The sequence below is a fragment of the Neophocaena asiaeorientalis genome, unplaced genomic scaffold, assembly GCF_003031525.2.
Source record: "Neophocaena asiaeorientalis asiaeorientalis breed wild unplaced genomic scaffold, Neophocaena_asiaeorientalis_V1.1 scaffold448, whole genome shotgun sequence".
Taxonomy (NCBI): Eukaryota; Metazoa; Chordata; class Mammalia; order Artiodactyla; family Phocoenidae; genus Neophocaena; species Neophocaena asiaeorientalis.
The window spans coordinates 206,769-223,364 of NW_020174920.1; the positions used below are offsets into that span (position 1 = coordinate 206,769).

The 16,596-nt window shown below is 33.4% G+C and overlaps 1 protein-coding gene across 1 annotated transcript in view; it reads left to right on the forward strand.

Annotated features, from left to right (window-relative positions):
- The window catches only part of DMD (dystrophin), a 1,279,715-nt gene that overhangs the window by 59,251 nt on the left and 1,203,868 nt on the right, over positions 1-16,596 (forward strand). Inside the window, exons 12-13 of the mRNA XM_024760455.1 lie at positions 518-670; positions 1,543-1,725. Coding sequence (XP_024616223.1) covers positions 518-670; positions 1,543-1,725 — 336 coding nt within the window. The remainder of the gene's footprint in view (positions 1-517; positions 671-1,542; positions 1,726-16,596) is intronic.

The window sequence follows — 16,596 nt, forward strand, 5'->3', positions numbered from 1 at the left end:
ATCACAAAATATTAATGGCCTATGAAACTATTTTATAGAGAGTTTTAAGATCATGAATGTAAGTTGCTTGGTTATATAAACTTAAAATTTTTAACCTAGGGCTGAAGATATCAATTTTGGAATTTTTACCTATTTTAAAATTCAAATACAAACTCAGTAAGTTTGTACAAGTATGTAGTTAACTCAGTTGAATTCACATATTAAATTATTTTACATAACACAATAATTTAGTTGACTCATTAAGAGTTAATTAAATGTGAAAAAATTTCTAAACAAGTTTGAACATGCTAAGAGAAAATACTTGAAGTGGGTTGTTCAGGTTTCTTAGCTTCATGTACATGGGTCCTGTCACATGAATACATAATTTAATCATCTATTTGTATGTTTAGCATTTAAATGTGAATTTAACTGAAACTGAACAAGAAGATGAGGGACCCTAATTATTTTTAAATGACTACAGCCAGAAGTGTAATATACTTGTATATTGATATTTTAATAATGTCTGCACCATGAACAGGATTTGAGGTCTCAAAGAAGAAAAAAGGCTCTAGAAATTTCTCATCAGTGGTATCAGTACAAGAGGCAGGCTGATGATCTCCTGAAATGCTTGGATGACCTTGAAAAAAAATTAGCCAGCCTACCTGAACCCAGAGATGAAAGGAAAATAAAGGTAATGTTGTTTTAGAATGTCAATCCCAGATTTTGTTGCTACAGTTTAATTTATTTACCTTAACCTGTATGGATCATTTTTGAAGTGTTGATGTTGTTTCCACTATTAGTGTTCTCCCCAATTTGATGCATTTCTTTGTATTTCTTTTGTTTGTTTTAGTAAATGTATTGTATAAGTGTTTTTCAATTGACATAATGTTGAATGAATAAAATGTTTTATTCTTAGACAATGTAAAATGAATTAAGAAATGTCATATGTTTTCTGGTAAAATTGTAATTGACTCTGTGTATCTTTGTTCCAGATGAACAAATGACTTATCGGTATATGGACGACTTCTATCTCATGTTAGCACATTCATTTCATCAGAGCATCTTCACACATCAGTGTCAAATCTTTATAGATTTATTTGTTGCATATTGTCTGAAGATGTTTTTTCTGTTATTATTTTACACTCTTTATTTTGCTTCATTCTCTGTTGAGTTCCTCAAAACTCTAAAAAGGAAATAAATTACTCATTCACTTACCCTCTAAATTATATTCTATATGGATGGTCCCTAAGAAATGATGAATAATCACTGCAATTTGGGTCAGCCCCAAAACACTAGAGGAATTGAGAAGAAAGAAAACTGTTAGATCAATTTCAGTATTTTCTCAATTAGAATATCTAAAACTGAGCATTCAAAAGATAACTGAAATAATATTTGGATTCTTGGGTGAAGATGACAGTGATGGCTTCCATACTTATAAATTATGAAAAGTGACAATAAAATGACAACAGCCTATGAAATTTCTGGGACAGGTATGTGCTGCTTATAGGTTGGTTAATGTGGTTAGCTAACTGCCCTGGGCCCTGTATTGGTTTTGCTCAATAGGAAATTGATCGTGAGTTGCAGAAGAAGAAAGAGGAGCTGAATGCAGTGCGTAGGCAAGCTGAGGGCTTGTCTGAGGATGGGGCAGCAATGGCAGTGGAGCCAACTCAGATCCAGCTCAGCAAGCGCTGGCGGGAAATTGAGAGCAAATTTGCTCAGTTTCGAAGACTCAACTTTGCACAAATTGTGAGTTGTTACTGGCAAACCTACATATGTGTTTGCGACTACTACTCTAATAACAGAGGCCTACTAACCAATAGAAAAAAATCTGGGTGCAATTTCAAAGTGCTAATATGCAATCTGAAAGTGAGTAGTTCCCCCTCACTTTGGGCTTCTGTAACACTAGTGGTTAATTTTTCAGATTAAAAACATAATCCCTTAACAGATCATAGGAAACAGCCCCCTTATCAAAAATGAAAAATACATCTTAATTTCTTTTGCCACATCATTTTTTCATAACACTGGAAATGTGAATTTGTCAATTTATCATACATTTACTTTATTTCAGCGTCTAATCCAAAAATATGTATTGCTTTCCTGAGACCATCCCATGCTAATTTTACTTTCTTAATGTATACATGGTAAATAATAAATCTTTTGTGAAACAACTTCTTATACCAACTTGCACAAGGCCTTCTTATCTCATTGACTTATAAAATAATAGCTTAGTCCTCATACCTCGCTTAGCTGCTCAATGGGTTAAAAGGCTTATTAGAAGGATTGTATGCCTAGTAAGATTGTTAATAATTGATAGCAGGTTGAAAAATATCAAATATTGTTACTACTGAACTATTATAAGCCAAAAGGAAAAGAAACAACTCTTCTTTCTTTCAAACAACTGGATGGAAATTTTGTGATTCTCTCTTTAAAAATACAATCCATAATCATAAGCTTGGTCTTTTTAGCTCTTCATCTGTAGTAGGGAATAAACCATAGGGATTTTCTAACAGGTACATTTTTTGTTCCTATTCTGAGATATTGTAAAGTGAAGCAGAATGGTCACCACTCTGTCATTATGCAAAGACAGTGCTCCTCACAAAACCAGGGTCTGAAAGTCTGGAAAATGAGGCTTTGTAATTATGTTAGGTCGACTTACATGAAACCAACAGATATTCAACCCTTTTTGACCTATGTTAATGACAATTACATTCGTTTCAACCCGTAGGTGAGACTTTCTTGGAAATTTCTTCTGTGATGTTGTTAATTCCATTTAATATGGGATAAATGTTTGAATATGTCTTAAACAATTAATATAACTTTATTTTATAAGCATATAATTTTGTTAATGTTGCTTATTAACCAAGGGAAAAAAATACTGCATGTTGTTACTTCTTTTAACGTGTTAGAAAAATCCATGAATACACTGTTTTCTAAGGAATCCAGTACCTTAAGATTTAATAGTAGCTGAATATTCTGAGAAATTGGAAGTAGTAACGTAAGGTATGTTGAAACTATATTACATTTAAAGTCCAGTTATAGCTCATTGCACGTTTCAGCCTATTATCCTTCATAGTAGATATTATGAGCATAATATGTCATAAATCACTCAAGCTTACACTAACAGAAAACCTGTGTCTGTGGATGCAAAATGAATTGAAAGATTAAGGCAACCATAAAGAAAATTTAAGTAAAATATTTTTGCCTCGATTTAATACATCATTTAAGTCCTCTACTTTGAATTATCTTACTACTCACTATTTTCTCCATTCCAATTTCCCCCATATCTTGACACACCCAGGATTAATTTTTTTTTACAACTTAGTCAAGGTAAGTTATTAACAGTTTATAGTTAAATAGACACAGGATCAAAAATCTCCATAAACGACTCACTTAAAATGCCATTGTGTCCTTGCACATAATAGGCTCTAACAAATATTTGTAAAACATAATAATGATTGGTGAAATAAAGTAAGGATAAGTGAACCAGTATGGAATTTTTTAAATAAATTATACTAAGATACTATAATATATTTTCTTCATAAAACATTTCTTCTTGATTTTATATCTGAAGGATCCAAAATTCATAAGGTACCTTGCTTGGGGAAAATATTTTTATGTTAACTTTTAATTTTCCATGATAATAGAAGCAATAACAATATGCATGAAGAATAATCCATTTAATATTATAATTATATTTAGCTTTGGATTTTTATTAGACCTGAAAGATGATACAGATAGATAGACAGACAGATGGATAGACAGATAAATCTAAGATGTATCTTTATATTCCACTGATTACTAATACATATTAAAAAACCGATTTCACATGTCCATTGCTTAGAGTCACCTTTCCCAGTTAATCTAAGGTGAGGATATTTGAGATAGCCATAAGCAAACAGCTTAACTAAAAGTTATGTTTGGGGTAATCCTACAATGGCTCTGATGTAGCACAGGTAGTCATAGCTTCACAATTCCTTTCCTTCTCTTCCATTGTCTTTCTCTATTTCTTTCATCTTTCTTCTTCTCAAATGTCCCTTTTTCTTCTCTCTGTATATAAACTCTAGACTTTCTTTGGACTCAGGGATTTTTCAGTTGATCTTTCATATCTTAGCAGTAGTAATTCAAGATGGTAGAAAGTACTATGAAGTGCTTAACATTTGAGAACTGAGTTTAAAATGAGAACTCAATTGTCTTTACTTTAGAGATAAAGACTCAGAAATGGACTAAGCAGTATAAAATTAGTGTACTTCAGGGACTATGTCCAGGTCAGAGTTATATATGGCCATAGTAAAGCTCAGAAAAGCCATAGAACTTTGTCTCAGGGAGCCATGAAGCAGCCCCAGGCCAGGTAGGAGTGCAGACCAAACCAGAGAAGAGAATATCTGCAAATCATTGTCCTCAGTACAATCCTGGAGACCAGAAAGAAGGGAAAACAGACTGGGAGAAAGCAGGTAAGATTTTCTCCAGGTATTGAGCATGTTGAAGCCCCCACCCTAGTTAGGAATACAAGACATTTCTAATGTAGTTCCCTTTGGCTTAGAGACCTGGCTGTTCAGTGAAGACCAAACAACGACTGTAAACTGAACATAAGGAATGTTTTCTGTAGGATGTTTTACAACAGCAGTGTGGTCTAGTAAAATAGACGACTCCCTGGGATGAACAGCCCTCATTGTGAATCCCATTGATTCCATCTGCTGGTTGTGTGATCACCAGTCTCTCCCAGCCTGGTTTCCTCCATCTCTACCATGGGGATGAGGATGTTTGTGTTAATGAAATATATATAAAATACCCGCTACATTATAGAGGTTAAGCGAATCAATTGTTTTCTTCCTCTTCCTATATATAAGTTAACATTGGAAAGGAGACACATTATTTTAAAAATGTATAATATCTTTGTAGGTCATTAAGAGAATTAGGCTCAGTGGGTACCACAGATTTTAAATGTTATTGGGGCTTCACTGGTGTTGCAGTGGTTGAGAATCCACCTGCCAATGCAGGGGACACGGGTTAGAGCCCTGGTCCAGGAGGATCCCACATCCCGCGGAGCAGCTAAGCCCGTGCACCACAACTACTGAGCCTGCGCTCTAGAGCCTGTGAGCCACAACTGCTGAAGCCCATGCGCCTAGAGCCTGTGCTCCGCAACAGGAGAAGCCACAGCAATGAGAAGCCCCGTGCACCGTAATGAAGAGTAGCCCCTGCTCACTGCAACTAGAGAAAGCCCCCTCGCAGCAACGAAGACCCAACGCACCCAAAAATAAATTAATTAAATAAATTTATAAAAAAATAAAATGTTATTAACAACAGATAGATCTATTTTGTTCAATGTAAATTGCAAATTAGGCTCCGTAATCTTTGGCCAGGTAGTTTTGCTTAGAGTCACAAAATATTTGCAGGAAATTTCATACAAAGCTGGTGATTCTACCAATGAAGGCATAATTCTCCATAAACTTGACAATAGAGCATTATCTAAATTATTTTCTATAGCAAGGTAAAGAAAAAGAGGAAAAAACATAAAGGCTTTGAAAATTTCTTAATAGAAAACTATGCATAATTTTATTAAGCTTAATTTTAGCATTAGACAGTTAACCTCAGAAATCCCAAGAAAATACAACCACAAAATTGCACAGTGAGGATATATAACAATCCGGAGCTTATGTGAAACTCCTGAGCAAAATAAGCTCACAGACTAAAATAACAATGGATATAAAAAGATTCCTTTTGTGAGTGATGTTAACACACCAAAAAATAAAAGGAGTATGCACACCTGAGGAAATTAGAGATAAGAAGATAGTCAGTAAAGGACATGAAATTGTGTTTTTTAATGTTCAAAAAGATTTAGAAAATAAGGATGGAATGGAATTCTTACAATAGGAACAGGCCATTTTGAAGAGTGAATAGGAAACTTTGATAAAATAGAGTCTAGAAATTAACATAATTATTGAAATAATAAATCAAACAACTTTTTAATGGTGGATTCATTATAGAATAAAAAAGAATATATTACTTGAAAGATGAGGAAAATTGTGCTTTGCTGAAAATACTGAAAGATGGAGAGGATAGAATAAAAAGCTCAAACATATGCCTAAAAAGAGTGGAGAGCCTGAGGAAGAGACATTATTTTATATAAATGACTGACATTTAACAAAATCGAATAAATCTCAATTTACATGAGTCCTCAAATTTAATAAAGCTCAATTTACATGAGTCCTCAAACTGAATAAGGCTCAACCAGTGTGTAATAAATAAAAACAAGTTCACACCTAGCAAGGTCTGCATGAAACCCAGAACATCAACGATCAGGAAGATCATCGTAAAAGCTACCAAGGACTAAAGGCAGAAACTGCTGCAGGGTGGCTGACTTTTCCTCAACAATAGATGTTAGAAGAAAATGGAATAATATCTTCCATAATATCTAATGTGCAAGGCGAATGTTCAAAAGAATTCTGTCAACTGTGATTCAAGAATGAAGACAAGATATTTTCAGATATACAAATATTTTCAGATAAAGGAACACTAAGGATACATTATCTAAGATTCTTTCAGAAAGAAGTACTAAATGATGTGCTAGTGTAAAAAGGAAAATGGAGCTGGAGAGAAGGAGCAAGCTACATAAACGTATATAAAATGATTTTCTATATATAAAAAGGAAAAAATTATCTTGTAATTAGTTACTAAAATTGTGGCAATTTCTGCAAAGTAAAACATTGAGTGCTATGAGAATATAAAAGTGATTTGATCTTACAGCAAGGAGAATACAATAAATGAAAGGCTTGTTCTAGAAGGTAGCAGCAAATATAAGGCTTGTGCCTAATGTGTTCAGTGTGAATTATTGCCAAATATCATGTTTCTAGGAGGCAAAAAAAATGTAGTAAACCTTTGGAATAGGCATACATGCATGACCTGTCCCAGGAAGGGAAGCAAAAAAAAAAAAAATATATATATATATATATACAAAATGCAAAAATACATCTTAGTGGAAGAAGGAAAAGCAATGTCCCTTTTCTAAATACGACAACTGCATTTACCCTGGATATCCCATGGCTTCAAATACCAAGTAAATAATACTGATGTTCAACATTTTACATCCAACAACTTCTTATTCAACTTCTTATTTTAGATGCCTAACAGGTATCTCACACATAAGGTAGCCAAGTCGCAAATAATTAATTTTCTCTCCTACATAAATTGGCTGCTACCAAGCTCTCCAGGTGTTAGTAAATTGCCCTTTCACCTAGGTCCAAAGCCTAGGCATCATCCATGATTCCTCTTTGCTCTTACATCATGCATGGAATTCACTTCAAATTCTGTTGGCTCTACCTGCAAAATACATCTTTAATTGGACCACTGCTCAGTACCCTTATTGGAGAAACCTTAGTGTATTATCTTTCATCTTGATTACTTCAGCAGCATCTAATCCTTGCTTCCCATATTTTCCCACCTACACTATAGTCTCCTTAGTGAAGCCAGAGAATTCCTAAAGCTTATGTGAGATTCTCTCAGGCCCCTGCTGCTCACTACCCTTTTAATGAAATTTTACGAGCTTCTGCGTAGTTTGGTTCCTGCCTCTCATTCCTATATTACTCCAACTTTATCTCCCTTTTTGCCATTCTCCTGTCATAGAGACATAAATGTTTCTCCTCTATACTTAAACACACAGCATCATTTCCACCTCAGGACCTTTGTACATATTGTTTCTTCATGGAATATTTTCCACGTAGACTTTTACATGGGTACTATAGCTTAGCCGTCTTTTCATTTAGAAACAATGAACGTTTAGTGGAACTTTGATGTAGAATCTAGACAGGTAATACTTAATAGGTATTTTTTCTATTTTAAAAATATTTTATACTCCTTATAATTATACATGCCAACTGGGAGTTTAAGACACCTCTTCAGAACGGCAGATTTTAGTACAGTTACTTCTGGAAGTGTGTATACTGAGAAAATACAAAGTTCTTGAAACTTAACACTGAGGTAGTAAAGAGGGAATATGAGGATGATTATAACAACGTATTGCAAAGGATAGCTTTTACTACATCAGAGTAAATTGTAGTAAGGTATTTTAACATTAAGAGTACACATTGCCAAAATATAGAACTTCTTGAAAAGTTAATAGAAAATTGTTAGATTTATTTAAATGCCCCAAGAAGTGCATTATACAAGTTAGTCCTTAAGTGAATAATTTGTAAAATGAAAACACTTTTATAGTGTAAACATTCCTCTACTAACTTTTAAAATTGTTTGAATTTGAATAGAACTTTACATTTACAAAATGTTTTCATATGTATCTAGTTTGTTCCCACCAGTAACCCTCTCAAGTAAGTATTATTTTCATTGTCATTTTCCAGAAAGGAAAATTAATCTAAATAAAGTTAAGGAGATTGTCCAAGGGCACATGTAAGAAATGGAAGACACCTAACTTGAACTTAGTGCTTCCCAAGATACAGTGAGAGCTATTCAAAAGAAAGAAAAGATATCTAACATCCAAGTAAGTTTGAGAAACACTGGATTAAGCAAAGTTTCCTTAGTCTAGAATTTTACAGGGCTTTTGATATGCAAATGTGATTATGAATTTCTATGAGGGGAATAGATTCTGCAGACTTTCACATCTGGATAGTTGCAGTACAAAGGAGGAAATTTCATTTCAGTTTTATGATAGTATTCCTGTTTGAGTGATTGTGAAGAACTAATGTTCTTCAGAAAAAAAAAATTGGGAAAAACATCACTTTATCATTATGCTTTTGTTATTTTGGATTTTCTTAAAATGAAGCAGAGATGTACAAAAAAGTAATCACAAAGCTGCTTGCCATCACCTTATGTAAAATAATGTCTGAACCTAGATTTGATTCTGCACTACTCATTTTTTGTACATTTGCTTCTATCACATAATGATAACCATTTAATGTTGAGACCAAAATAAAGGGGAAACATACTTTTTGAATAATTGCTACATGGAATTTTTCTTTGCCTTGAAGTAACAACAAAGACCATCCGCTGCCAATGCAAGATCGTTAGAGAATATGGTAACATAAATAATTTTCTTATTTAGAGACAGAGTGCTCTTTAGTAAACAGAGTTGTGAATATAAAAGACTAATGATGGTTGCTAGGGAAATGGACCAGGAGGTAGCTGCTTATAAAATTTTCCTCCTCTGAGCTTCAATTTTGTAATTAACATATCACAAGAGTTAAGAAAAAATAGATAAATCAAGACTCTATGTTTCTCTAGACTGTTGTGACCATAATAGTTACTGCCATTTCTATAGTAATTTTTTTTTCTGGTTTCTAGTTTATGTAAGAGAATCAGTTTAATGGTTGTTTAGTAAATAGAGTATGTTAAGCTAGAATCAACTTCCAGGAAGATAACCGTCTGATTGATTTCCTCACCTCTCATTTCAAATGTATGGAAATTCTGGATAAAATATAATTTTAAAACAGTTTAGCTGAGCTCAAAATATGTGATGGAGCCTCCCTTCTTCCTAGTTGCCATAAATGAGCACATCATCTCATGTGATACTAAGTCCGGATTGAGGGCCTCATGGTTAGGAGAAAGGTTTAAAGGCTTTTAGTAGAAAATATGTAGCGTTATACAACATCTGCTAGAGATGTAAATGGAAATCCTGTCTAAATGTTGAATTTTCAAGGGCTTCCCTTGACAGGTAGAGGGGGAATAGATAAATCCAGCTCCCAAGGCCAATTCATCTGGCAAGGATTCTGACTGGAGAAACAAATTTGTGAAAGTTATTTCTGAGTTGTGGGGGATCTGAATTTTGACACCAACCACAAGCCTCTAGACTCCTGAACTGAGAAATTAATATAAAATTGTTCCCAGGTTGGTGAAATCCTTAGAGTTTTCTCACAGAATCATACAATAAATCACTCTTTTAGGAGTGTCCCACAGACACACGAACACTGAAGATTGGTTCACAATGAACTCTTAGAACTCACATGAAGAAATAATATATTTTGACTTAGAGTTATCTAACATAACAATCGAGAATTAGTGCTTCATGAACTTAAAATAATAGAAAACTACTTCACGCTCTAAAGTAAATATGTCGAAAATAAAATAGAGATCAAGGCATAAAATAAACATTAATTTATAAAAATACTGACACATTTATGATGATAACACATTGAATAACACTTGTGGAAACCAAAAGCTAGTCATAGAAATAAAAAAAAACCTAAGAGTGTGTGTTAAACACCTAACTAAACAAACATGAGAAAATTAGAAAGTCATTATGATAAAATTATCAGAATACACCACATAAAGATAAAAAATATGAAAATATGAAATATTGAGAGAACAGAATAATAAGTTTTATGTCTAATATAATTGCAAAAGAAAATGACAGATTATGTGGGACACAATATTTGAGGAAAAATGACTAAAAATTTCCCAGATCATAAGAAAGGCATGAACCCACAAATAGAATAAACACATTGGTGTCCCAACCAAGATTAATTAAAGTAAATCTATGAAAACATAAAGAATACATAAATACCTTATAAAAGACACAGGACACGTACATATGTGAGCAGGAGAGGCTTATTTGACTGAAGGTTCTGATAGTCAGTAAAAAATCTCCAAATTTCTGTTGTATTGCTATTGCAAAATCAAGACTAGGCCACTGTTTATAAAGTGGATTCCACTCATGTTAGAAAAACTGATATTTTGTAATACCTCTTATGCTTGGAATAAGAAAACCTAGGATTATATCCTGCATCTCTCATTACCTGTGCAAATTGGACTAAATATTTGAGCCTCTGGATAAAGTTAATAACTCCTTTTTTATAGAATTAAGAGAGATAATCAACCACCAAAAATGTTGAAGTTCTAAAATATTTTTTATTAAGGCCACTGGTTTGAAGGACAACATGCAGAAGTTTCGGTGTCTAGAGTTCACACTGCTAAGTGTCCTGAGAAACTGAAAGCCAGAAACTTAAGGTCTTCTGAGTTGGTAGTGTCCCACGTACCTAACAGAAGCAGATACAAATACATTCTAGTTTGACACTGCTTAAATCCAGACTTTAAATAATTCCCACAGATAAAGTTCTAAGAACATGCTTGTAGAATTAAAATGGCAGTTCCAATGAGGAAAAAAGCAGTAGAATCCAACTCCTAAAGACAGAAGATAATGAATTAATCAGGTACAAAATGTAAAGTAAGCATGTTTAACTTTTTTAGAGTAGTAAAAGTTTGCATCAAAAGTATGAATTAAGGACCAGAGATAATAAGATAATGACCAGGGAATTTTGAAAAGAATCAAATAGAACTTCAAGAAATTGAAAAATATAATAATTGAAATTAATAATTCATTGGATAAGTTAAGCATCAAATTAGATATAACAGAAATGAGAATTAGAAAATTGGAAGATAGATAAAATAAATTACCTAACACGCATAGAGACCAAAATATAAAAAAAAAAAAAATTCGAAAGAAAGGATAAGAAAGGTAGAGAGTGAGAATGTCAAATATAGAAGGAAAGCATGGAGTAAAAGTATAAGAGGCACTATTTGAAGTGATAATTGCTTAGGGTTTTCTAAAATTAGTGAAAGTTCCAATAGTCAGGTTGAAAATAAGTAAATATCAAGCTGTTTTCCTTTTTCATAAAGAGAGAAATACACTCATATACCATCATAATGAAACTGATAAATTCCAAAGCCAAAGAGAGACACCTTACCTAGAAAGTAATGACATGTATAATGACAGCTGATTTTAGAGCAGTGATAAAAGCCAGAAAGTGATAGAATAATGTCTTCAAAAATGATGAAAGAAAAACCAGCTATGATTCTAGAATTGTATACTCATAGGAACTCTCGTTCTTTCAAGAGTAACATTGGGGCTTCCCTGGGGGCGCAGTGGTTGAGAGTCCACCTGCCGATGCAGGGGACACGGGTTCGTGCCCTGGTCCGGGAAGATCCCACATGCCGCGGAGCAGCTGGGCCTGTGAGCCATGGCCGCGGAGCCTGCGTATCCAGAGCCTGTGCTCCGCAACGGGAGAGGCCACTGCTGTGAGAGGCCCGCTAACGTTGAAATAAAGATCTTTTCGGGCAAACAAAAACTGAGAGAGATAACCAGTGAGAAAGTCTCACTGAAGGATCCTCAGGGTTTTATTAGTTGGTTGGTTGGTTGGTTGGTTGGTTGGTTGGTTGGGTTTGTTTTTTGTTTTGGGGGTTTTTGTTTTGTTTGTTTTTGGAATTAGCCACTGTTAATGTATATTCAGTTATCAGTCTATACATCTTCATGTTGTGTTAAGATAATTTTATATCCTGGATTTTCACTAAATATTATATCATATGTCTTTTTCTATGTTAGGAAAATGAAGTTTTGGAAACATTTTTAGAGCCTACATAATATTCCACGGCATGTATGCACCACAGGGTTGTTTTGTAAACAGAAGGAGAATAACCCTAGATAGATGATTTAAGATGCAAGGGAGAATGATGAGCAAAGAAAATGCTAAACCACGACAAAAGCCTGAAGAAATATTTGCTATATATAAATTTGTGTAAATTATGTACTTAAGTACAAAATAGGACTAAAATACTGGACGTCAGTGACATATAGTATAGAAGGAAATTGGTTGGACTTCCTCACCTCATTTACCTCCTTTCTGGATGTTCCTTCTCAGACTCCATTGGTGGTGTCTCCTTCTCTCCTGTAATGTGGACATGCCTCAGCACTCAGTCCTTGGACATTTTCCACTTTCTATCTATACTCCCTGCCTTGCTTTTTTCATCCAGTCTCGTGACTTTAATACCAGGTTATAAGTTCATGACCACAACATTTTTATAAACAGACCACTCTTCTCCCCTGAACAATAGTGGCAACGCTGCCCTTTCAAAATTTGGGGTACCCTTGCTTTCCTTTACCTATTCTCAACACAATAGAGACATCATTTGAAAATATAAATCAGGTGTGCTTTATGTGATGAAAATGCTCTGATGGATTCCAATCTATTTTAGAGTAAAATCCAAAATCCTTACCTGAGTTTTAAAGGATATATGACTTTGGCCCCTATTAGCTCTCCGGAGTTATCTCTTAGTAGTTTACCTCTTATCCCCTCTGCTCTACCTACATTGACCTCTTCACTCTTCCTTGAACATATCGGGCAGATCCCCTTTGCACTGTATGTCCTAAGCCTAAAACTCTATACCCCCAGATGTCTATATGACCCCTTCACTCTGCCTTCAAGTCTTTATTCGAAAGTGTTCTTCTTGGTGACACACTTCATCGACCCCTTCCCCATTTATTATTCTCCATAAAATGCATTACCAGGAATGTTATAAATATTTTCACTCTTTATCTTATTATCTATCTCCCTCCCTATGATGAAAGCTCCAAAAATGCAGGGATTTTCATCTTTTTTTCTTTTCTTTTCTTTTTTTTTTGCTGCTGTGTCCTCAGAACCAAAAGAAGTGACTAGCAAGTAGTAGGTACATAGTATATATTTGTTGAATGAATGAATGAATCAATCAATCAATGATGAATAAAATCATTGTAAGATCCTCTTAATGCTCAGGAGACCACGCAAAATTCATTGTGCATGCTGATAATTTTAGAGTAACTATTAACCTGATAAAGAGTATAAAATTTTTGAAGTACAGAGAGAGAAAAGTAAACATATAAACTATCAAAATAAAATAATCCAAGCAGAAAACTGAGGCTTAAAAACACTAGTTGAATTGGCCAAGGAGAGTAAGCCACTACATTAACACAGGACTTTGATTTTTCTGCATCTCTCCAGACCAAAGCCATTACTGTGTATGAAATAAGATGTCAGTTGCAAGTTAATATTCTTGTAAGTTTAAACAAATTCACCATTTTATAAATAAGAGTTATACAATGTAGTACCTCAGAAATATTAGCTCAAATGATAGACTCTAAATAGCACAATAAATTAAAAATATTAATATAAATGTGTTAAACTAGACTCATGGCTTATATTAACATGCACAGTTATCGTATAGTTAGGTTATGTCTATGTTAGGTACATAATTTTATATGTTATTTATCTTCTGAATTAAAGTTACAGTAAAGAACTATAGTCACAATTCAATTTGATGTCCAATATATAAACTTTAAAATAACATTACCTTTCTTATAGTAATATACTGTATCAAATTTTTCTATTGGAAATTTAGCACAATCTTCTAGAGATATTATTGATGGTAAATATATTAATAATGATAGATTTTCCATAAATGTTAGATACAAACACAAAATTGAGTCTGATGCATTGTTGGAAGGTGCAGTTTTATTATGTAATTTTATTAGTAAAATTAGAATAAATATCCCTCATTTTTGGTATCAGACAAAGTAACTTATTTCACTAAAATTAATATTCTCTTTCTTGGAATGATACTATTTGAAACATGATTTTATTTGATAGAACTATTTTGGAACAATCTGTTACAATTGTGAATACAAGCATTAAGCAAAGCTTATCTTTTCTTAGTCTAATGGAAATTATTATGAATATCAGTTATTTTGTTGTGTGATAACAGATTTTCTGAGGCTAGTTGAGGCATACAAGTCTAGATTTTTACAACAAAGTATCTCTAATCCTTATAACAACCAAACAGACTAAAATTTGTCAAGCAACTTCCCTGAGTTCCCATAAAATTAAGAACAAGGATTCCAACATCAAGGTATAGTTATAATTATGAAATTAACAAAGATCTGTTGATGTTGTCTTTTTTAGGCGAGGTATTGTTTTATTATATTGGTTTCTTTTTATAATTTGTTTTTAATGAGGACCCCCTAATAATGACAAGGGTTCAGGAAAATTAGAATTCCATACACTTAATGGGAGTCAATAAAGAAACGAGTTTTATTTTGGATACATTGAATTGGTATTTCTTTCATTCAATAAACATTTATCTAGTGCCTCTCATGTGCCAGACAACACAAAACGTGAAAGAACATTGGTGAATCCATAGCAATCATACAAAAGATGTGATATTTATAACTCATACAATGAAAAGAAAAAAAAGTACAAGAATTTATACACAGCAATTTGACCTCCGTTTGTAACATAACAATAAAAAGTGTAATTTTCTCCAATCTAAATTTGCTTTCAAAATATGGAACACCAGCTGGAAGGGAGCTCAGATGGCTTCTGCAGTGGGGTTGGTAATATCCTTCTGAGCATGCCCACAACAACTGGTTGAAATAATTGAATCACTTGCACCATCTGTGAATCATTCTGATTCTTCAGTGATTACTTAAGAGTCTCATTGTATGGAACATATTCTTAGAACACATGAATAAAATTAATTCAAGTGTATAGCTTTCCTAACTTTGATTTTCATGAAATTAAAAAAAGGGTTACAATGTTTTCAAGTTTGCTAAGTTCTCAGGTATTTCTTCTGCCCTTTTTTATGAGCCAATGGCTTTTGAAACCTTAAAGTGTGTTTGAAATTTAGTTTTATTCTTACTGATACAAATGCATTTATTCACAGGGACTTCATTTACAACATAATTTTGCTTAAAAATTCTGTAATTTCTATCATTTTATTTCTTTAATCTCTGAGTGTAATACTCAATAAGTAATAGCTATCTACTAGAGAACTAAATGAAAGTCCAAGATGATTGCATTCTCAAATTTAACACCATATGCTATAATCATGAGCAATTTTTTTAACATTTTATTTTATATTGGAGCATAGTTGATTAACAATGTTGTGTTAGTTTCAGGTGTACAGCAAAGTGATTCAGTTATGCATATACATGTATCTATTCTTTTTCAAATTCTTTTCCCACTTAGGTTGTTACATAATATTGAGCAGAGTTCCCTGTGCTATACAGTAGGTCCTTGTTGGTTATCCATTTAAAATATAGCATTTTAAATATAGCAGTACATGTCATGGTGACTAATCCATGGATAAAAGGTGCATGGCTAAAATGAAAAACAAGAGTCCATATCTGTGCAAATTTAAGATGTTTAGATTAATTCATAACTTAGAGGCATTATTAGCTGGATAGCTGGATAGCGATACATGGGCGCTTTTGCCAAGACAAATCAACTGAGAAGTTTTCTAGAAGATCTGTGCAAATAGTTTTCCATAATAGATACTACATTTTTATCTAATAGAATGTCTGGGTGGCAAAATATAAATAAATGAATTATTTAAGAAATACAGTAATCTGTAATGTTTACAACTCCCTTTATGATCTATACAAAATTCAATTTCTGCACTGCGATTAGTATCTACACTGTCACAAATATACATGAAACATATGAATATGATTCACGCTGTATTTTAGTTGCTAGCCACATATATAGATACACTTCACTGTTTTCTGTGGGGAAAATTATTTTGAGAGATCTCTCCCCTTTCATATATTGGCTTCCCCAGTGGACAACAGCCTAGTTAATGCACTGCCACAAAGACCTCCTCTTCTTCAAACTTGTCAAAATGCTTTCCACTTCAGGGTCTTTGCAATCGTACTTCCCTTTTCTTGTGACTTTCTTTTTTTAATTTTTGAATTTTATTTTATTTATTTTTTATACAGCAGGTTCTTATTAGTCATCAATTTTATACACATCAGTGTGTACATGTCAATCCCAATCGCCCAATTCATCCCACCACCACCCCCCCCACTTT